The sequence below is a fragment of the Phyllobates terribilis genome, unplaced genomic scaffold, assembly GCF_046119375.1.
Source record: "Phyllobates terribilis strain yellow unplaced genomic scaffold, ASM4611937v1 Scaffold_1__5_contigs__length_1240528914, whole genome shotgun sequence".
In the NCBI taxonomy this organism is placed as follows: Eukaryota; Metazoa; Chordata; class Amphibia; order Anura; family Dendrobatidae; genus Phyllobates; species Phyllobates terribilis.
The window spans coordinates 603,511,392-603,533,582 of record NW_027362761.1 but is presented as its reverse complement, the minus strand read 5'-3'; the positions used below and the strand labels follow the sequence as shown (position 1 = coordinate 603,533,582).

Genomic DNA, 22,191 nt, shown 5'->3' with positions numbered 1-22,191 from the left:
TTCCTCGTGCGGTATAAGTGATTAGACGACTTTATTCTTCGGGTCGGTGTGATTACAGCAATACCAAAAAGACGCATTTTTTGTAAAATCTAGTTTTTGCATCGCCATATTTTGAGAGCTATAATTTTTCCAGATTTTGGCAGACAGTCATGTGACGGCTCGTTTTTTGCGGGATGAGTTGACGTTGTTATTGGTGCCATTTTCAGGCACGTGACATTTTTTGATCGCTTTCTATTCCGATTTTTGGGAGGCAGAATAAACAAAAACCAACAATTCAGGAATTGTTTTTTTTTTTTTTTATTCTGTTCCGCGTGTGGTAAAAGTGATAAGGCAGCTTTATTCTTCGGGTCAGTACGTTTACAGCGGTACCACATTTATATCGTTTTTCTATGTTTTGCACTTTTACATAATAAAAGCAATTTTATAGAAAAAAATATTTTTTAGCATCGCTTTATTCTGAGAGCTATAACTTTTTTATTTTTCGGCTGATGGAGCTGTATGACGGCTTGTTTTTTCGGGACGAGATGACGTTTTCAGCGGTACCATAGTTATTTATATTCGTCTTTTTGATCGCGTGTTATTCCATTTTTTATTTGGCGGTATGATGATAAAGCATTGTTTTTTGCTTCGTTTTTTTTTTTTTTTTTTTAACTGTGTTCACTGAAGGGGTTAACTAGTGGGACAGTTTTATAGGTCAGGTTGTTCCGGACGCGGCGATACCAAATATGTGTACTTTTATTGTTTTTTTTTAGTTTTTTTTTATAATAATATTTATTGATGGGTACATTATATTTTTATTTTTGGTGGATTATTTTATTTTTTTGCAATTTTTTTTTTTTTTTTTTTTCACTTACTGACAGTTTTTATACTTTATTACTTTGTCCCACTATGGGACTTTCACTTTTTTTTCTCTGATCGCCTGCATGGCACAGGAATGCAGCACCATCCCTGTGTCATACAGGTTATCAGCGCTGCACAGTGAGAAGATTGTTTGGAGATGCACTGCGCATGTCCAAACAATCTTCCTGCTGTCTGGTGACCCGGATGTTGTCATGACGACATCGGGTCATCATGGCAACACCCGGGAAGCCTTTGCAGACAGCGCTGGAAGCCGGAAGAGGAGGTGAGTATCTGCGATCACCTCCCCTTGCCCCCGCAATGCTGCGATTGGCTGCGATCGACGGGGTTAATGTGCTGGGAGCGGTGCAGGACCGCTCCCTGCACATAGTATCGGGTGTCAGCTGTGACAATCAGCTGACACCCGACGGCGATCGCGCCCGCACAGCCTGTGTGCGCGCGCGATCGCGATGACGTACTAATACGGGTCTGGCTCTTAAGTCCCAGGGCACAGATGCGTATTAGTACGTCAGATGTTGTTAAGGGGTTAACGAGTCCCCCAGACCTCTGACCCGAGCAGCCTTAAGGATGGCACCACTGCAGGCAGGTGATCCCGGATATACTCCATGACCGCCGCTCTCTTTAAGGAGTCCCCCAGACCTCTGACATTCCATGAAAGGAATTTTACTTTATCAGCCATTATATATAGTTATAAGGGATTGAAAAATACAGGTGACTTGTAAGGCATCTCGCCTTTCTCCTCCCTTTTATAACCCTCTTTACAGTATTTCCACTTAGTTGGCTTGACCGCTAGTATTTGCAGAGGCAGACAACAAGTTATAGAAACAAAAACCCCACAAAAACATTTAAACAAGTAAACATTAATCCATCCGTTCAATCTGGATGAAGAAAGTCACCAGTCCATCCTGTAGCCATATACAAGGCAAGCGAATGAAGAAAGCCACCAGTCCATCCTGTAGCCATATACAAGGCAAGCGAACAATCAACCTAAAACGAAAAGGGTTAAACACTTCCTGGGGGCCTGCAATATTCAGATATAGCTCAGGATAGTTGTGTCCACTGGGCGGTGGGCTAGGCAGTAAAGGATATGACCCCAACAGTCAATCGGGAAACTCCGATCGTATATATCTTTAATTATCTAGGTTCCAAGTTACTGATTTTGATGGATCCTCGGCTCATTCAGATCAATCCAGCGGAGTGCGTCTTTCAGATGTTCAATAAAGAAAGTCTCTCCCAGAGCCGCCACTCTAAGTTTCGCAGGGTAAATCATGGAGTATGAGGTTTGTGTAGCATCGGCGTCTCTGCCCCCTGCCAGGCAGAGATGCCGTCCCTCTCACCTACCCACTCCCCGCGTGGCGTCCTCCTGCGCTCCTCTTCCTGCTGCTGCCGGCGCGCGCAGCTTCCCGGGCACTGTGCTTAGGGCGCGCGCGCTCCCTCTCTCTTAAAGGGGCCGCGCGCGCCGTCCTAAGGAGTCCCCGGCCAATAGCCGAGGGTCCTCCCATATATAAGGCACCTCCTCCAAAATGGAGGTGCCCGAGCAAAAGTTGATGCACAGTATACTTACCTCTGCTTCAGCCCTCAGGTCTAGTTGCCAGCCTGACTACTGTTCCAGTCCGCCAGCCTGACTACTCTCCAGCCCGACAGTCTGCCTTCCGTTCTACCCGCCAGTCTGTCTATGGGCAAGTCCGCCTGCTTACCAGGAAGCACCTGCCAGTTACCTGCCTGCTACCTGCCGTGCCTGCTAGCCCGCTCACCTGGGAGCACTCGCCTGTTACCTGCCTGTTACCTGAAAGCCTACCTGGAGGCTCCTGCTGTCACTTGCTGTGACCACCCGCCTGCTAACCTAGAGACTTCAGCCTGCTTGGCCGTCACTTGCCGCAGCCTACCTGGAGGCTCCTGCTGTCACTTGCCGTGACCACCTGTCTGTTACCTAGAGACTTCAACCTGCTCTGCCGTCACGTGCCGTGACCACCTGTCAACTATCCAGAGACTCCTGCCTGCCTGTTGTGTCCATCCGCTATTCCGGTCAGTCCCAGTCTGCTGACCCGTGGGAGCCACCTGCTCTCTTACAAGGTCGTCCCGAGAGTAGCACCTGGTCCCTCTGCTCGGTCCCTCCCTGGTCACGGAGTCGTTAGCTGCCGTACGACCAGGGTCGGTCTGAGTTGATACTTAGTCACGCCCCTCTGGGTCCCTCCTTGCACCGCAGCACAGAGGTTCCACCACCCGGATCCGTAACAGTTTGCTCCAGCCATGGAACCTGGTGGCCCCCAGGCTCCTTCGCTTGCTGGCCTGTACCAGGAGGTTTCTCATCAGAGATCCCAACAGGAAACCATCCTGACCTACCTGCGGTCTGTCAACACTCACCTGGACACGCTGTTCGTACCACCTGTGTCCGCCCCTAGTCGAGCAACACCCGCTCCGGCAGCGCCGCTGCCCACCAATACCACAGCATCCAACCCAGGCCCCCGGCTTTCTACACCTCCTCGTTTTGGAGGCGACCCCGCTCTAGCTCGGGGTTTCATAAACCAGTGCACCCTGCACTTTGAACTCTTGGCACATCAGTTCATCTCCGACCGGGCTAAGGTGACATTCATCATGTCCCATCTCACTGGGGAAGCACTGGCATGGCTAAATCCCCTGTGGGAGAGAGGGGACCCCCTGGTGTCCGACCTATCGTCTTTCCTCGCGGCTTTCCGGAGAGTCTTCGATGAGCCAGGACGAAAATCCTCTTCAGCCTCCTCTCTGCTACGTCTCCGCCAAGGGAGTCTCACCGTGGGCCAATATGCCATACGGTTCCATACCCTCTCTTCTGAGCTTGCCTGGGATAACGAGGCTCTGGTGTCCGTCTTCTGGGAGGATTAAGGATGAGCTAGCCGGTCGGGACATTCCTACCACCCTGGATGACCTGGTGTCACTCGCTACCCGGATTGACATCCGGTTCCAAGAACGCACCAAAGAGACCACTCGGGAGAGAAAGTTCCCCCGCCTCGCTCCTACTTTCCAGAGACCTGCCTCTCAACTAGTCACTCCCCGGGCGCACTCGCCAGAACCCATGCAGATCGACCAGACCAAGATGGTCAAATCTCGCCAAGAGTCACGTCGAGCCGAGGGGAGCTGTTTCTATTGTGGCAGTAAAGAGCACCTGATCCGTTCCTGCCCGGAGAGGCCGGGAAACTTCAGTGTCTAGGACCGCTCGGAGAGGTCGTCCTAGGCAAAAGTAAGCCCTCTCCATCCCTGACTTTGTCTGCCTCTATCTCCTGGGGAGAGAACCGTCTCCTTGAAATTGCTCATCTGGATTCTGGAGCTGCTGGAAACCTCATTTCCCAGTCCCTGGTAGAGAGATACCGTATTCCCACCAAACCGCTGGCTGAACCATTGTCCGTCGCCTCCGTGGATGGAGGACTCCTTCCGGTGACCATCCTGCTCATCACTGAGCCCCTAACCCTGCAGGTGGGAATGCTGCACTCGGAGAAAATCTCGTTCCATGTGCTGTCCGGACTCTCTCACTCCCTATGGCTAGGTCTACCCTGGCTCCAGACACATGAACCCGTGCTGAACTGGCAATCCGGTGAAGTACTCCGGTGGGGGCAGGACTGCCATAGGACCTGCCTGATTACGGTTCGCCGACTCGTCCACCACCTACCCCAGCTAATTTACCCGGTCTACCGGCTCCTTACTGGTCCTACGCGGATGTCTTCGGTAAAAAGGAAGCAGAGACACTGCCACCTCATAGGCCATATGATTGCCCGATCGACCTGGTACCTGGCGCCACTCCACCCCGTGGGCGTATTTACCTGTTGTCGGCGGCCGAAACCCGAGCCATGTCTGAGTACATTGAGGAGAATCTGGCTAGGGGATTCATCCGGAAATCTACCTCCGCGGCAGGAGCCGGATTCTTCTTTGTCAAGAAGAAGGATGGTTTGCTACGCCCCTGTATTGATTATAGAGGACTCAATCAGATCACGGTAAAAAACAAATATCCCCTGCCGCTCATCTCCGAGTTGTTTGATCGCCTTAAGGGCGCCAGGATCTTTTCCAAGCTGGATCTTCGTGGAGCGTATAACCTGGTCCGAATCCGTCAAGGAGAGGAGTGGAAGACGGCATTCAATACACGGGACGGTCACTATGAGTACCGTGTGATGCCCTTCGGTCTCTGCAATGCTCCCGCTGTCTTCCAAGAATTGGTCAACGACATCTTCCGTGACCTTCTTTACTCCTGCGTGGTGGTATACCTGGACGATATCTTGGTCTTCTCTCGGGATCTTCCCACACACCGGAGGGATGTTCGTCAGGTCCTGCTTAGGCTCAGGCAGAACCACCTCTATGCAAAATAAGAGAAGTGCCTCTTCGAGCAGACCTCTCTTCCATTCCTGGGCTATGTTATCTCCCAGACAGGCCTAAGAATGGATCCTGAGAAGATCTCTGCTGTCCTAAAGTGGCCCCGTCCAGAGAGGTTGAAGGCGATTCAGCAATTCCTGGGCTTCGCCAACTACTATAGTCTCTTCATCCCGCACTTCTCTTCTCGGACTGCTCCCATATCTGCGCTCACCCGTAAGGGAGCAGATCCCAAGGAATGGTCGCCCGAAGCTGAGGAGGCCTTCCTTTCCTTAAAGGAAGCCTTCTCCTCTGCCCCAGTGCTGCACCGTCCAGATAGCAACAAACAGTTCTACCTGGAGGTTGATGCTTCCTCCTCCGGAGACGAAGCGGTGCTCACCCAAAAGTCTTCTTCCGGGAGAATGGTAACCTGCGGCTTCTTCTCCAAACTCTTCTCCTCCTCTGAGCGCAACTACTCTATAGGAGACCGAGAACTGTTAAATTGGCGCTAGAGGAATGGCGTTACCTGCTTGAAGGGGCTCTATACCCGGTGATCATCTATACGGATCACAAAAACCTGGCATATCTCCAGAATGCCCAAAGACTCAACCCGCGCCAGGCCCGGTGGTCTTTGTTCTTCGCCCGCTTCGACTTCGTCCTACACTTCCGCCAGGCGGACAAGAATGTCAAAGCCGATGCCTTGCCCCGATCCTTCCTGTCCTCCGATCAAGAGGAGGAGCCTATGCACATCTTCGACCCCTCCAAAGTGATGAATGTGGCCCCCTTGGATCTGACTCGTCTTCCACCCGGTAAGACGTTTATAGCAGTACCGGATCGTGAGAAGGTTCTTCGCTGGGGTCATTCATCTAAACTAGCCGGCCATGCTGGCCAAAAGAAGACCTTCCTGCTCATCGCCCGGCATTACTGGTGGCCCACCCTGCGCAAGGATGTGGTGGACTTCGTCTCGGCCTGTTCGTCCTGTGCCCGCAACAAAGTTCCCAGACATGTACCAGCCGGTCATCTCCTGCCTCTTCCCGTACCTGATGCTCCGTGGCAACACATTGCTATGGACTTTATTACAGATCTCCATGTCTCTGCCGGTTGTACAGTCATTTGGGTGGTCGCCGACCGCTTTTCTAAAATGGCCCACTTCATCCCTCTGCCTTGTCTCCCGTCTGCATCAGTGCTAGCTAAGGACTTCTTCCTCCACATCTTCCGTCTCCATGGCCTACCCCTCCACATCGTGTCGGATCGAGGGGTTCAGTTCACCTCAAGTTTCTGGCAAGCTACGTGTAAGCTGCTGGATGTCACCCTGGATTTCTCCTCCGCTTATCATCCACAGTCCAATGGTCAAGTGGAGCGGATCAACCAGATCCTTACCAGCTACCTCCGGCACTTTGTTAACGCTCACCATACTGATTGGGTGGATCTCCTGCCATGGGCCGAATTCTCCTACAACAACCATGAGAGCGAATCATCTTCTGTAGCGTCAGCGTCCCTGCCTCCTGCTAGGCAGGGACGCTGTTCCCCTCACCTCTCCGCTCCGTGCCCGGCGTCCTCCTCCAGCTCTGCTGGCAGCGCGTGCTCCTTCCCGGCCACGGTGCTTAGGGCGCGCGCGCGCTCCCCCTCTCTTAAAGGGGCCGCGCGCACCGTCCTAAGGAGTCCCCGGCCAATGGCCGGAGGACTTCACCATATATAAGGCACCTCCTCCAAAATGGAGGTGCCCGAGCAATGTTGTAGCACAGTTCATCACTCTGCTTCAGCCCTCAGGTCCCGTTTCCAGTTACCTGCCAGTTTCCTGTCTGATACCTGCCAGTCTCGTGTCTACCTGCTACTATTCCTGCGGTCCGACAGTCTGCCTACCTGCCCTGCCAGTCTGTCTATGGATCCTTCTGCCCGCTCACCTGGGAGCGCACATCTGCTACCTGCCTGCTAGCCTACCTGGAGGCTCCGCCGTCACGTGCTGTGACCACCTGCCTGACCAGAGACTCTTGTCCGCTCACCTGGGAGCGCTCACCTGCTACCTGTCTGCTAGCCTACCTGGAGGCTCCGCCGTCACGTGCTGTGACCACCTTCCTGCCCAGAGACTCTTGCCCGCTCATCTGGGAGCGCTCATCTGCTACCTGCCTGCTAGCCTACCTGGAGGCTCTGCCGTCACGTGCTGTGATCACCTGCCTGTCCAGACTCTTGCTCGCTCACCTGGGAGCGTCCACCTGCTACCAGCCTGCTAGCCTACCTGGAGGCTCTGCCGTCACTTGCCGTGACCATCCGCCTGTCAAGAGACTGTCCCGGTCACTTGCTGTGACTCCCTGCCCGTTTACCCAGAGACTGTCCCGGTCACTTGCCGTGACCACCTGCCCGTTTACCCAGAGACTGCCCCGGTCACTTGCCGTGACCACTTGCCCGTTTACCCAGAGACTGTCCCTGTCACTTGCTGTGACTACCTGCCCGTCTTCCCTGGGCGCCACCCGCTTCCTTACAAGGACCGCCCCCTTGTATAGTTGCTCAGAGGTTCCGCCTCCCAGACCCGTTACAGTTTGCTCGGGCCATGGAACCCGGTGGCACCCAAGCTCCCTCGCTCTCGGACCTATGTCATGAACTGTCCCGTCAGAGGTCCCAACAGGAGTCCATCCTGGGTCACCTGCGGAATGCCAACTCTCGCCTGGACACTCTGACTGCTCCACCAGCAACCACCGTTAGTGTCATGACTCGCAATCCGGCAGCGCCGCTGCCCACCAATACCATGGTATCCAGTCCTGGATCCCGGCTTTCTGCACCTCCTCGCTTCGGAGGTGACTCCGCTCAAGCTCGGGGCTTCATAAACCAGTGCACCCTGCACTTTGAACTCTTGTCCCACCAGTTTATCTCCGACCGGTCCAAAGTGGCCTTTATCATGTCCCACCTCACGGGGGAGGCTCTGGCTTGGCTAAATCCTCTATGGGAGAGAGGAGACCCCCTGGTGTCCGACTTGCCAGCCTTTCTCACGGCTTTCCGGAAAGTCTTCGACGAACCCGGACGGAAGACCTCATCCGCATCGTCTCTGCTACGCCTCCGTCAAGGAAATCTCACCGTGGGCCAATATGCCATACGGTTCCGTACCCTTGCTTCGGAGCTGGCCTGGGATAACGACGCTCTGGTGTCTGTCTTTTGGGAGGGTCTGTCCGGCCGTATTAAAGATGAACTCGCCGGTCGGGACATTCCTACCACTCTCGACGACTTAATAACACTTGCCACCCGGATTGACATCCGGTTCCAGGAGCGCGCCAAAGAGGTCACCCGTGAGAGGAGGTTTCCACGTCTAGCCCCCACCTTCCAGAAACCCGTCACTCCCTCCGTTACTCCCCAGGCACACTCACCTGAGCCTATGCAGGTCGACCAGACCAAGATGGTCAAAACCCGTCAAGACTTACGCCGTGCCGAGGGGAGCTGCTTCTACTGTGGCAGTAAGGAGCACCGGATCCGTACCTGCCCGGAGAGGTCGGGAAACGCCTGTGTCTAGGATCGCTCAGAGAGGTCGTCCTAGACAAGAATAAACCCTGTCCATCTCTGCTGCTGTCAGTCTCTATCATCTGCGGGGAGAACCGTTATTTTGAACTAGCCCAACTTGACTCTGGAGCTGCCGGGAATCTCATTTCTCAGTCCCTGGTAGAAAAATACCGCATTCCCACCAAACCTCTGGCTGTACCCTTATCTGTCGCTGCCGTGGATGGGGGCCTCTTACCACGTCCCATCCAACTTATCACCGAATCCATTACTCTGCAGGTGGGAATGCTGCACTCTGAGAGCATCTTCTTTCATGTTCTGCCTGGACTCTCTCACGCCCTCTTGCTAGGCCTACCTTGGCTCCAGAAACATGCACCCATGCTTGACTGGCAGACCGGAGAAGTCGTTCGCTGGGGACAGGACTGCCATAAGACTTGTTTGGTTCCCGTCCATCCTTCTCCTACCCCAGCCAATCTACCTGGACTTCCGATTCCTTATTGGTCATATGCTGATGTCTTTAATAAAAAGGAGGCAGAGACATTACCCCCTCACAGACCATACGACTGCCCAATCGACCTGTTACCCGGTACTACTCCTCCCCGTGGGCGTATTTACCCATCGTCCGCTGCTGAGACCCGGTCTAAGCCTGAATATATTGAGGAGAATCTGGCCCGGGGATTTATCCGGAAATCTACCTCCCCGGCGGGAGCAGGCTTCTTCTTCGTTAAAAAGAAGGAGGGCTCTCTCCGTCCCTGTATAGACTATAGAGGCCTTAACCAGATCACGGTGAAGAATAAATACCCCCTTCCGCTCATTCCGGAATTATTTGACCGTCTGAGGGGGGCTAGAATCTTCACCAAACTGGACCTCCGTGGGGCGTATAACCTGGTCCGTATCCGTCAGGGGGATGAATGGAAGACGGCATTCAACACCCGGGACGGCCACTATGAATATCTGGTAATGCCCTTTGGTCTCTGTAACGCTCCCGCCGTCTTTCAAGAGTTGGTCAATGACATCTTCCGGGACCTTCTCTACTCCTGCGTAGTGGTGTACCTGGACGACATCTTGGTCTTCTCTCCGGATCTCCAGACTCACCGGAGGGATGTTCGTCAGGTCCTGCTTAGGCTCAGGCAGAACCACCTCTACGCTAAATATGAGAAGTGCCTCTTTGAGCAGACCTCGCTTCCGTTTTTGGGCTACATAATTTCTCAGACCGGCCTACGAATGGATCCTGAGAAACTGTCTGCCATCGAGAAGTGGCCTCGACCAGAGGGGTTGAAGGCTATTCAGCGGTTCCTGGGCTTCGCCAACTACTACCGTCTCTTCATACCGCACTTCTCTTCCCGGACTGCCCCAATTTCCGCGCTCACCCGTAAGGGCACTAATCCCAGAGAATGGCCGCCCGAAGCAGAGGAAGCCTTTCTTTCCTTAAAACAGGCTTTCTCTTCCGCCCCGGTGCTGCATCGCCCGGACGGCAACAAGCAGTTCTTCCTGGAAGTTGATGCCTCCTCCTCTGGAGCCGGAGCGGTACTTACCCAAAAATCGTCTTCCGGGAGAATGGTAACTTGCGGCTTCTTCTCCAAACTCTTCTCCTCTTCTGAGCGCAACTATTCTATAGGAGACCGAGAGTTATTGGCCATTAAGCTGGCATTGGAGGAGTGGCGTTACCTGATCGAGGGGGCTCTTCACCCGGTAATAATTTACACTGACCACAAGAACTTGGCTTACCTCCAGAGTGCCCAGAGACTTAACCCGCTCCAAGCCCGGTGGTCCTTGTTTTTTGCTCGCTTTGATTTTGTTCTTCATTTAGCCCGGCTGACAAAAACATCAAAGCGGACGCCTTGTCCCGATCCTTTCTGGTGTCTGATCTCGAGGAGGAACCTAAACACATCATCGATCCCGCCAGAGTAAAGCAGGTGGCTCCCGTGAGTCTAAATCGTCTCCCTCCCGGTAAGACGTTCGCAACAGTACCTGATCGGGAGAAGATCCTACACTGGGGTCACTCGTCTAAACTAGCTGGCCACGCCGGTCAGAAAAAGACCCTCCAGCTTATTACCCGGCACTACTGGTGGCCTACCCTGCACAAGGACGTAATAGACTTTGTTTCTGCCTGTGTGTCCTGCGCCCGCAACAAGGTTCCGAGACACCTGCCAGCCGGTCGCCTCCTTCCGCTTCCTGTACCTGCTGCCCCCTGGCAGCATATAGCTATGGACTTCATAACTGATCTCCCTGTCTCTGCCGGTTGTACAGTCATTTGGGTGGTCGCTGACCGCTTTTCCAAAATGGCCCATTTCATTCCCCTGCCAGGCTTCCCGTCTGCACCCGAGCTGGCTAAAGACTTTATCCGCCACATCTTCCGTCTTCATGGCCTGCCCCCTCCACATCGTGTCGGATCGTGGGGTTCAGTTCACCTCACGCTTCTGGAGAGCCACATGTAAACTGCTAGACGTCACCCTGGACTTCTCCGCTTACCATCCACAGTCCAATGGTCAAGTGGAGCGGATCAATCAGATCCTGACCAGTTACCTCCGGCACTTCGTTAATGCCCACCATTCAGACTGGGTGGATCTCCTGCCATGGGCCGAATTCTCTTACAACAATCAGAAGAGCGAATCTTCCTCCAAATCCCCGTTTTTTGTAGTCTTCGGTCAGCATCCTCGGATCCCATTTCCCGTCTCCACCTCGGTGGATAATCCGGCTGCGGAATCTCTCGTTAGCGAATTTTCCTCCATTTGGGAGAGTACCCGATCCGCACTCCTTCAGTCGTCCGAGCGGATGAAAAAACACGCTGACAAAAAACGCCTGGATCCTCCACAATTCCGTCCTGGAGATAAAGTCTGGCTCTCGTCCAAGTATGTCCGGCTCAAGGTTCCTTCCTACAAGTTGGTGCCTCGGTTCATCGGCCCACTGGAGGTTATCAATCAGATCAACCCGGTGGCCTATAAATTGAAACTCCCGGCCAACTTGCGGATCCCTAACTCCTTCCATGTATCTCTCCTCAAACCCGTGGTATTTAACTCTTTTTCCAAGTCTACAGGTACGCCTCCTGCTCCGGTTTCCGCTGAAAACGAGTTTGAGGTAGAGAACATTCTGGCCACCAAAAGGGTAAGAGGAAAGACCTTTTTTCTAGTAGATTGGAAGGGGTTTGGTCCTGAGGAGAGAACGTGGGAGCCCCGGGAGAACATCCATGCCCCTCTCATCCTTGCTAAATTTCTGTCTGGCCTAAAAAAGGGGGGGCCTAAAGGGGGGGGTACTGTAGCGTCAGCGTCCCTGCCTCCTGCTAGGCAGGGACGCTGTTCCCCTCACCTCTCTGCTCCGTGCCCGGCGTCCTCCTCCCGCTCTGCTGGCAGCGCGCGCTCCTTCCCGGCCACGGTGCTTAGGGCGCGCGCGCTCCCCCTCTCTTATAGGGGCCGCGCGCGCCGTCCTAAGGAGTCCCCGGCCAATGGCCGGAGGACTTCACCATATATAAGGCACCTCCTCCAAAATGGAGGTGCCCGAGCAATGTTGTAGCACAGTTCATCACTCTGCTTCAGCCCTCAGGTCCCGTTTCCAGTTACCTGCCAGTTACCTGCCAGTTTCCTGTCTGATACCTGCCAGTCTCGTGTCTACCTGCTACTATTCCTGCGGTCCGACAGTCTGCCTACCTGCCCTGCCAGTCTGTCTATGGATCCTTCTGCCCGCTCACCTGGGAGCGCACATCTGCTACCTGCCTGCTAGCCTACCTGGAGGCTCCGCCGTCACGTGCTGTGACCACCTGCCTGACCAGAGACTCTTGCCCGCTCACCTGGGAGCGCTCACCTGCTACCTGTCTGCTAGCCTACCTGGAGGCTCCGCCGTCACGTGCTGTGACCACCTGCCTGCCCAGAGACTCTTGCCCGCTCATCTGGGAGCGCTCATCTGCTACCTGCCTGCTAGCCTACCTGGAGGCTCTGCCGTCACTTGCCGTGACCATCCGCCTGTCCCGGTCACTTGCTGTGACTCCCTGCCCGTTTACCCAGAGACTGTCCCGGTCACTTGCCGTGACCACCTGCCCGTTTACCCAGAGACTGTCCCGGTCACTTGCCGTGACCACCTGCCCGTTTACCCAGAGACTGTCCCTGTCACTTGCTGTGACTACCTGCCCGTCTTCCCTGGGCGCCACCCGCTTCCTTACAAGGACCGCCCCCTTGTATAGTTGCTCAGAGGTTCCGCCTCCCAGACCCGTTACATCTTCCAAGTCTCCGTTCTTTATAGTCTATGGTCAACATCCCCGGATTCCGTTTCCCGTCTCCATTTCTGCGGACAACCCTGCCGCGGAGTCTCTGGTCAGCGAATTTTCAACCATTTGGGAGAATACTAGGTCTGCATTTCTTCAGTCCTCCGAGCGGATGAAGAGACATGCTGACAAGAGACGTCTGGATCCGCCTCAATTCTGTCCCAGCGACAAGGTTTGGCTCTCCTCCAAACATGTTCGGCTCAAAATACCCTCCTACAAGTTGGGTCCTCAGTTCATCGGTCCATTTGAAGTCCTTAAACAAATCAATCCAGTGGCCTACAAGTTAAAACTCCCAGCCACCTTACGGATTCCCAACTCCTTACATGTATCTCTCCTCAAACCAGTTGTCTTTAATTCATTTTCCAACAATCCAGGTTCTTCCCTTGCTCCGGTTTCTACTGAGGACGTTTTTGAGGTAGAGAATATTCTGGCTACAAAAAGGGTAAGAGGAAAAACCTTTTTTCTGGTGGATTGGAAGGGGTTTGGCCCAGAGGAGAGGACTTGGAAACCCAGGGAGAACATCCATGCCCCGCTTCTCCTTGAAAAATTTCTTTCTGGCCTAAAAAAGAGGGGGCGTAAAGGTGGGGGGTACTGTAGCATCGGCGTCTCTGCCCCCTGCCAGGCAGAGACGCCGTCCCTCTCACCTCCCCGATCCCCGTCCTCCTGCGCTCCTCTTCCTGCTGCTGCCGGCGCGCGCAGCTTCCCGGGCACTGTTGTGCTTAGGGCGAGCGAGCTCCCTCTCTCTTAAAGGGGCCGCGCGCGCCGTCCTAAGGAGTCCCCGGCCAATAGCCGAGGGTCCTTCCATATATAAGGCACCTCCTCCAAAATGGAGGTGCCCGAGCAAAAGTTGATGCACAGCATACTTACCTCAGCTTCAGCCCTCAGGTCTAGTTGCCAGCCTGACTACTGTTCCAGTCCGCCAGCCTGACTACTCTCCAGCCCGACAGTCTGCCTTCCGTTCTACCCGCCAGTCTGTCTATGGGCAAGTCCGCCTGCTTACCAGGAAGCACCTGCCAGTTACCAGCCTGCTACCTGCCGTGCCTGCTAGCCCGCTCACCTGGGAGCACTCGCCTGTTACCTGAAAGCCTACCTGGAGGCTCCTTCTGTCACTTGTCGTGACCACCCGCCTGCTAACCTAGAGACTTCAGCCTGCTTGGCCGTCACCTGCCGTAGCCTACCTGGAGGCTCCTGCTGTCACTTGCCGTGACCACCTGTCTGTTACCTAGAGACTTCAACCTGCTCTGCTGTCACGTGCCGTGACCACCTGTCAACTATCCAGAGACTCCAGCCTGCCTCTTGTGTCCATCCGCTATACCGGTCAGTCCCAGTCTGCTGACCCATGGGAGCCACCTGCTTTCTTACAAGGTCGTCCCCAGAGTAGCACCTGGTCCCTCTGCTCGGTCCCTCCCTGGTCACGGAGTCATTAGCCGCCGTACGACCAGGGTCGGTCTGAGTTGATACTTAGTCACGCCCCTCTGGGTCCCTCCTTGCACCGCGGCACAGAGGTTCCACCACCCGGATCCGTAACAGTTTGCAGACTACGCAGCCTTCAGTTTACATCAAGAAACTGCGCCCTATGTTTTGAAACTTCAATGGAGTAATCCGGAAAAAAGAAATTCTTCGGCCGTTAATAGAGATGCCCCCTTTATCACGGGCGGCCTTAAGGGTGGCATCTCTGTCTTTGTAGTGCAGCAGCTTTATTAATACTGGACGTGGAGGGGCCCCTGGTGACAGCGGCCGGGTTGGCACCCTATGCGCCCTTTCCACAGCAAAGAAGGCAGACAGGCAATCAGCCCCAAACAAAGAACATAAACATGTCTCAAAGTACTCATTCGGATTATTGCTCACAGTTTTTTCAGGGACACCCATCACTCTTATATTATTTTGCCGGAGTCTGTTCTCCAAATCATCTGTTTTAGGTAATAGGGTCATGATCTGTTGTCCATGTCTGTGACTGTCCTGTGATATCTGAGACTGTTTATCCTCCAGATCACTGGTTCTGCCCTCTGCTGCTGTAGTGCGGTCGTTAACCTTTTGTAGCCCTTGCCTCATAAAACAAAGTTCCTCTTTAATCTCTCCCATCTGACTGTTAAGTGAGGCTAAAGCAGCTTCATACTGTGTTACAGCCACAAACACATCCTCTATCGTGGGCTCATTAATGTTCTGATCTGTATTATGGTGGGAAGCAGTGATTTCTGGCTGAGGCTGCAGGCACGGGAACTTGCAGAGACCTTATCAGCAGTGTTATTGAATTCCTCTGAGAGCGCAGAGAATGGATTAGACACCTCAATGATTTGTGTCTGTGCCTCATTGTCAGTGCAGGCTCCTGTGTCTGAAGCTCTAACAAATCCAGCCAGCCTCAGTGCTGTGCCTGCAGCCACTGACTTCCCTGTTCTGTTACCTGCTGCAGAGGAGCCTGCGCCATCTTGGGTGCCTCCATTCCCTCTTGCTGCTCCCCGTCGTCTCGCTGCTGCTTCCCTGGCCATGATCGCTCCTCCTATGCACACCGGTAAGTGCTGGGACGTGTATAGAAGGGGTAGTACCGCTTTTTATTAAGTTAGGGGACCAATGGATCCTCCGGCAGGCTAGTTATCCCAGGGGCTCTCCTAGCACACTTCCACTCACATGTCCGTCCACGCCCCATGGATGTAATTTTTACACATGGACTAATTAAACGCATGTTTTTACTTGGAGCTGGACACCACATCTTCTTTGGTTATTCATCACGCTTTGATCAGAAGCTTCTCCCGTGCTCCAATCATGAACCACACAGGTGAGCTGGATTTACTTTATCTCTTATCAGTAATCATGTCCACAGTATGTCTACCAGCATGATAGATAGGAAACCTTAGAAGACGGCAATAGCACTGAAGACACATTAACCACTTAAGGACCGAGCCACTTTGTATGCTAATGAACCGGCCTCATTGTACAATTCTGACCAGCGTCACTTTATGTGGTAATAACTCTGGAGCTTCCGCACATCCCAATGATTCTGAGAATGTTTTTCGTGACACATTGCACTTCATGTTAGTGGTACATTTTGGTCGTTATTATTTCCATTTATTTATGAAAATATCAAAAATTTGACAAAAAAAAAAAAATTTGAGAATTTCGCAATCTTCCAACATTTAATTTTTATGCCCTTAAACCAGATATTTACTAACTATTTTTGGTGGTAAAACTAACATTTACTACATGTCTACTTTACATCAGAGTCATTTTTAAAACAAATATATTTTTTTGTTACGAAATTAGAGGGTTAGAAATTTATCAGCAGTTTCTCATTTTTACAAGAAAATTTACAAAACCTATTTTTTAGGGACCACATCATGTTTGACTTTGAGGGACCTATGTGACAGAAAATACCCAAAAGGGACACGATTTGAGAAACTGCACCAATCAAAATTGCTCAAAACCACATTCAAGAAGTTTATTAACCCTTTAGGTGCTTTACAGGGTTGAAAGCAATATGGAAGAGAAAAATGAAAATTAAATTTTTTCCCACAAAAATGTTGCCTCCATATGTGTCTGTACAGTACTGCTTAGCCACATGGCGAGACTCGGGAGGGAAGGAGCAATATTTGACTCCTGGAGAACAAATTATCATAGAATAATTTGCAGACTCCATATACAGAGCCCCTAAGTAGCAGAAGAGCAGTATCCCCCCTCAAGTGACCCTATTTTGGAAATTATACCCCTTTAAGAATTTATCTAGTGTAGTGATGAATTTGACTCCATGAATGTTTTCCAGAAACAAGCAGCAATGAATGTTGCCAAGTGAAAATGCAAATATGCCATTGTAGTGCCGCTACATTGTAGTGACTGGTACATTGTAATGTCCAGTACTTTGTAGCGCCCATTACATTATGCCCGGCTCGGGCTTATGGAGTCACGCACCCTGGAAATTAAGTGGGCTCTTCTATCTACATTAATGACAAACATGTGGACGCTAATTGTGGTTTTGGCACACTGTGGGGCCCAGGACGAGGGGGGTATTTGAATTTGGGAGCGCAGATTTTGCTGGATTTCTTTTAGTGGGAGCCACGTCACTTTTCCAGAGCCTTTGTTCTACCAGTAATGTGGAGGCCCCCTATACTTTTGTTTACAGATGATGAACCTGAGTAGGGACTTGTTTTTTGTGGGTTGAGTAGAAGCTTTTATTGGTGGCATTTTGGATCACATTTATCCTGTGCTCTACGCTGAGCACTTACATCGGGGTTTCAATCTATATTTACAAAATACGTGCTTCAGATGACACCCCCGAGGGATCCATTCATTATAATGAGGCAGCAGAGTTACTCTGGACTCTGTGTTGGCTCTGATCAGCATTGTCCTTTTTTTCAAAAGTGCACAAAGCTGTGGCGGACCGCGCTTTTATGCACGCTTAAAAAGACGGACACCGACGAATCACAGGTCAGACTGCGTCCACAATGTCTCCATCAGCCTCATTATAGGGAATCTGTCTCGGAAGTTCTGTCTGAATCACAAGCTCAATCATTTATATGGCAGCACGGGACTTGTGTAAGAACAATATGGAAGTAAAGGATGGAAGTAATATTAAAGCCAGTAATTATTATACACTGGACAATATTACACACCTGTGGAAACATCTACAGGAATCTCCTCCTTCCCGTCATTCACACACGGCTGATCCCCCCTCGTCATCGCTTCTTCTTCTGTCTCATCCTTCACTTTATTCTTAGTTGGATCTTCCTCCTGATATATCAGATGTAACAATCAGCACAATACAAGAAACCACCAAAATCTGTGACATCTATGACCTCGATCAGAAATGTTCCCCCATATACAGATCCGGTACAGGGCTCAGCACCGTCTACCTGATGACTCTCCGGGATGTTGTGATTCTCCTCTGGACAGTCCTGGGGATACAGAGGACGGGGACATCTCTCTGGTGGATTTCTTTCCATGAGTCCATCTGTAGGAAACACAAAGTGACGGAATACAATGGCATGTAAAAGTTTGGGCACCCCTGGTCAAAATTACTGTTATTGTGAACAGTTAAGCAAGTTGAAGATGAAATGATCTATAAAAGGCCTAGAGTTAAAGATGACACATTTCCTTTGTATTTTAGCCAAAAAATAAATAAATAATGCAAAAGTTTGGGCACCCTGCATGGTTAGTACCTAGTAGCCCCCTTTTGCAAGTATCACAGCTTGTAAACCCTTTTTTGGCCAAATTCTTATTTGAGGGATTTTCATCCTTTCTTCCTTTGAGAATTCTTCCAGTTTTGTGAGATTCCTGGGTCGTCTTGCATCCTCTGCTATTTTGAGGTCTAGCCACAGATTTTCAAGATGTTCAGATCAGGGGACTGTGAGGGCCATTGTAAAACCTTCAGCTTGCGCCTTTTCAGGCCTTCTATTGTGGATTTTGACGTGTTTTTAGGATCATTATCCATTTGTAGAATCCATCCTCTTTTCAGCTTCAGCGTTTTTACAGATGCTGTTATGTTTGCATCAAGAGTTTGTTGAAATTTCATGGAATCCATTCTTCCCTCTACCCGTGAAATATTCCCAGTGCCACTGACTGCAACACAACCCCAAAGCATGATTGATCCACCCCCATGGTTAATAATTGGCGAGATGTTCTTTTCCTAAAATTCTGTGCCCTTTTTTCTCCACATATACCTTTGAACATTTTCTATTTTACCCTCATCAGTCCACAGAACTTGTTTCCATAATGCATCAGGCTTGTTTAGATGTTCTTTTGTACTTGACACTGAATTTTATGGTGCAGGAGAGGTTTTCTTCTGATGACTCTTCCATGACGGCCATATTTGTGCAGTTATCTCTGAACAGTAGAACAATGTACCACAACTCCAGAGTCTGCTAAATCTTTGTGAATGTCTTTTGCAGCCAGGCAGGGGTTCTGATTTGCCTCTCTAGCAATCCTACGAGCAGCTTTCACTGAAATTTTGCTTGGTCTTCCAGACCTTATATTGACCTCCACTGTGCCTGGTAACTGCCATTTCTAAGGAAAGGGCAACTTGAAAACGCTTTGCTATCTTCTTATAGTCTTCTCCTGCTTTGTGGCCTCCACCATTTTCAGAGTGCTCGGCAGCTGCTTAGAAGAACCCATGGCAGCTGTTTTTGGCACAATGTTAGAGGAGGCTGGTTTTTATAAAGCTAAGAAATTTGCATCACCTGGTCTTTACTATCGATGATAGTGAACAAGTCATAACCCTAACAGGCTAAGTAAGGTCTGAGAACCTTGGTTGAAGTCACCTGAGCACACAAATCTCCAAGGGCGCCAAACTTTTACATCAGCCCATTTTCCTTTTAGCAGTTTTTAAAATGTAAAAAATGTCAATATTTCTTATTTTTTCCTAAAATACAAAGGAAATGTGTCATCTTTAACTTTAGGCTATTTAGAGATCATTTCGTCTTCAACTTGCTTAACTGTTCACAATAAGTCATTTTGACCAGGGGTGACCGAACTTTTACATGACACTGCAGATTGTGTCATGTGATGATGGGAGTAGTAGTAGGTGACCACAGAACAGACATGACAGTCTCCCCTCCTCACCCTGCTGATCGGCCCATATTGCGGTCGCCTCTTGTGCTCCATGTATAACCTCAACCTTAATATCAATCAGATCTTCACCCTAAAAAGAACAATGTAAGATGAGCTCAGGTCCCATCACTTCATGGTCAGATGTTGTGGGGACTTCAGTGTCATCTACCTGATGACTCTCCGGGATGTTGTGATTCTCCTCTGGACAGTCCTGGGGATACAGAGGACGGGGACATCTCTCTGGTGGATTTCTCCTCCTGGATCCATCTGTGGAGACACACAGACTGAATACATGACCTGCCGTGTATCTGTCTATATAGGAGACTCGTCTCTCAGAACCAGTAATTCTATGTTTACGTATCAGGGACTAAATTACATTGTTGTGGTCCTCACCCCCGGTACCGAGGTCCCAGCACATTGTGGGCCTCAAGTATGAAGTGATAATCAGCGAGGCCAAAGCCTAATGCTCTCTGCTCTGCACTCGGAGGATGAGGACCCTGAGGAGAGGGACAGAGAAGACCAAGGCTGTGGAGTCGGAGCCCATTTTGCTGGAGTCGATATAAAATGGACCGACTGACTCCTAAAATATATAATAAATTGGGTATAGTAATTCAATGCAGTTTGTGGGAAATATTTTTTCATAAGAATTTGGGAAAGTTATGAAATGTCCCACAAATGTCTGTCCTATTCCTGATCTAAGGGTCTAGACTTTTAGCTGAGATTAATCTGTGCTACAGTAAATTTATCACTTAAACATGAGCCATGTATGAGGGAGTCGGAGTCATGGAAATTGAGGAGTTGGAGGTTTGGCTTACCGACTCCACAGCCCTGGAGAAGACCCTCGTCAGTCAGATGAAGGAGCCGTACTAAGAAACACAACTTCTCCAAGATTCATCTCCACCAGGGATGGAACCACAGAGGAGCTGGAGAAAGCTCCACATTTCCATCCATCGGTTCCTTTCCTAATTCGCCATTATGGAGACTGGGGGACGGATGGTTACCATTTACCAGTGATTGCTTTTTGAGAGATCATGATGTCACCATGTGGACACGGCCTCCCTCCTGGACAGGATCCTCTGGGATCACTAAGAGGAGAGAACCTGACATCCTCCTATTAAAAGACGAGTTACTGCGTTTTTATTATTTTTTAAATAGAGAGAAATCTCAATATCCGCCTCGATATAAACACTAAAATAGGCAGCAAGTGTGCGTAAAAGTCTGAATTTGTCTCTGAAGAAGGAAAAAAGGGCACATGTACAGCTGAGGGATGAAGTCACAGAACCCGGAAGGACGGTGTTGTGGGGAGCACTCGGTACGCAGCGGTTAGCACCCATCAATGTGTAGAAAGGACAACTAGAGAGCAGGCACCGGGGTCATGGGCGCTTACTGATGCACACGAGGAGCCAAGGAGAGATTGTCTGGTCAGACTCTACAGAAAAGCTCCATAATACATATTCTTCTGAACAAACATCCCTTTAAGGGAGACTTACACTTATTATTACCACCCTTGTGCTGCCCGATGTTCCTGCAGGGCCTCTTATATCGTTCTGATCAGACCCCATGAAGAGGAAGAGCGGACTGCCTGAACACCCCGTCCCGCACATTCTGATGTCATGTGATAACACTCTTTAACCCCTTGCTGATATCTGGTGTTCATGCATGGAGCATGCCAGGTGCATGTATGTGGAGCGAGCTCCAATTGCTGCCATTTAACCACTTCACTGCTGCTGACAGCCTGACAGTGCCATTTAAACGGAGCCTGTTATGTAAAACAATGCTATTAACCTGCAGACATCGGGCCAATCTACAGGTTAACAAAGGTTTGCCAAGACTACCAGCATGGCTTCCAGTCATAGAGTTTGGGCCGGAGCAGCTACAGTCACTGCTCAGTGTAAAGAGAGCGGCAGCACTTACCGCACCCCGGCACTGACTGACAGCCAGCTCAGCATTAGAGCTGGCAGTCAGTCAGTGCCGGGGGTGTGGATTCAGCCGCTGCTCACTGTATACTGAGGAGAGACTGAAGCCGCGCCCCCAGGTACTGACTGATAGCCAGCTCAAATGTAGACCCGGCTGTCAGTCAGTGCCGGGGGGCGCGGTAACAGCCGCTGCTCTCTATACACTCAACAGTGACTGTAGCTGAGCCGGCCGAAACTCTATGACTGGAAACCGAACACTGCTAGGGAACATCTGCAGGTTAATAGTGTTATTTTACATGACAGGTTCCCTTTATGTGGTTGGGTGTCCCATTCTCCTACCAATCAGTCAATAAATCGGAGGATCCCAACAACGGTTTGCCATGACTGCCGGGGGACTGCAGAAGACCCCCGTCTCTGCCTCCATGGTTTTCCTATGAAGCCCGGTATGAATAGGATCTTAGGTTGAAGTCGCCATTATTTTTGCTTTGTCTCCCAAAATGAGAAGAAAAATTTTGACATTTTGAAAATTTGGCATTTTCCCTTCAGGATTTATCCCACACAGTAAACGCCATAAGGAAAAAACCATCAAAACATCAAAAACACCTCCCCAAAACTGCAATGAAAATACAAAGATCAAAAAGACACAGATACCCCTAAAATGGTACCAATAAAGAGGTCAGTGCGCCATTCAAGAAGAGAAGCCCTCACACAGCTCCGATAACGGAAGATAAAGTGATGGGTGTCAGGAACAGTTCTGAATATTTAACCCATAAAATAAATACCGGAAGCTTGGAATCACCGTAACTGTAATGACCTGGAAATTCACAGCGA

General features: G+C 50.8%; 2 protein-coding genes across 2 annotated transcripts in view; both read right to left on the bottom strand.

Annotated features, from left to right (window-relative positions):
• The window catches only part of LOC141165211 (uncharacterized), a 32,191-nt gene extending 11,143 nt beyond the window's left edge, over positions 1-21,048 (bottom strand). Inside the window, exons 1-4 of the mRNA XM_073650843.1 lie at positions 20,935-21,048; positions 19,457-19,535; positions 17,752-17,849; positions 17,512-17,629 (exon numbers count right to left, since the gene is read on the bottom strand). Coding sequence (XP_073506944.1) covers positions 17,512-17,629; positions 17,752-17,849; positions 19,457-19,535; positions 20,935-21,048 — 409 coding nt within the window. The remainder of the gene's footprint in view (positions 1-17,511; positions 17,630-17,751; positions 17,850-19,456; positions 19,536-20,934) is intronic.
• Positions 1-22,191, bottom strand: part of LOC141151139 (uncharacterized) — a 108,154-nt gene that overhangs the window by 82,937 nt on the left and 3,026 nt on the right. The gene's annotated exons all lie outside the window — the stretch shown is intronic.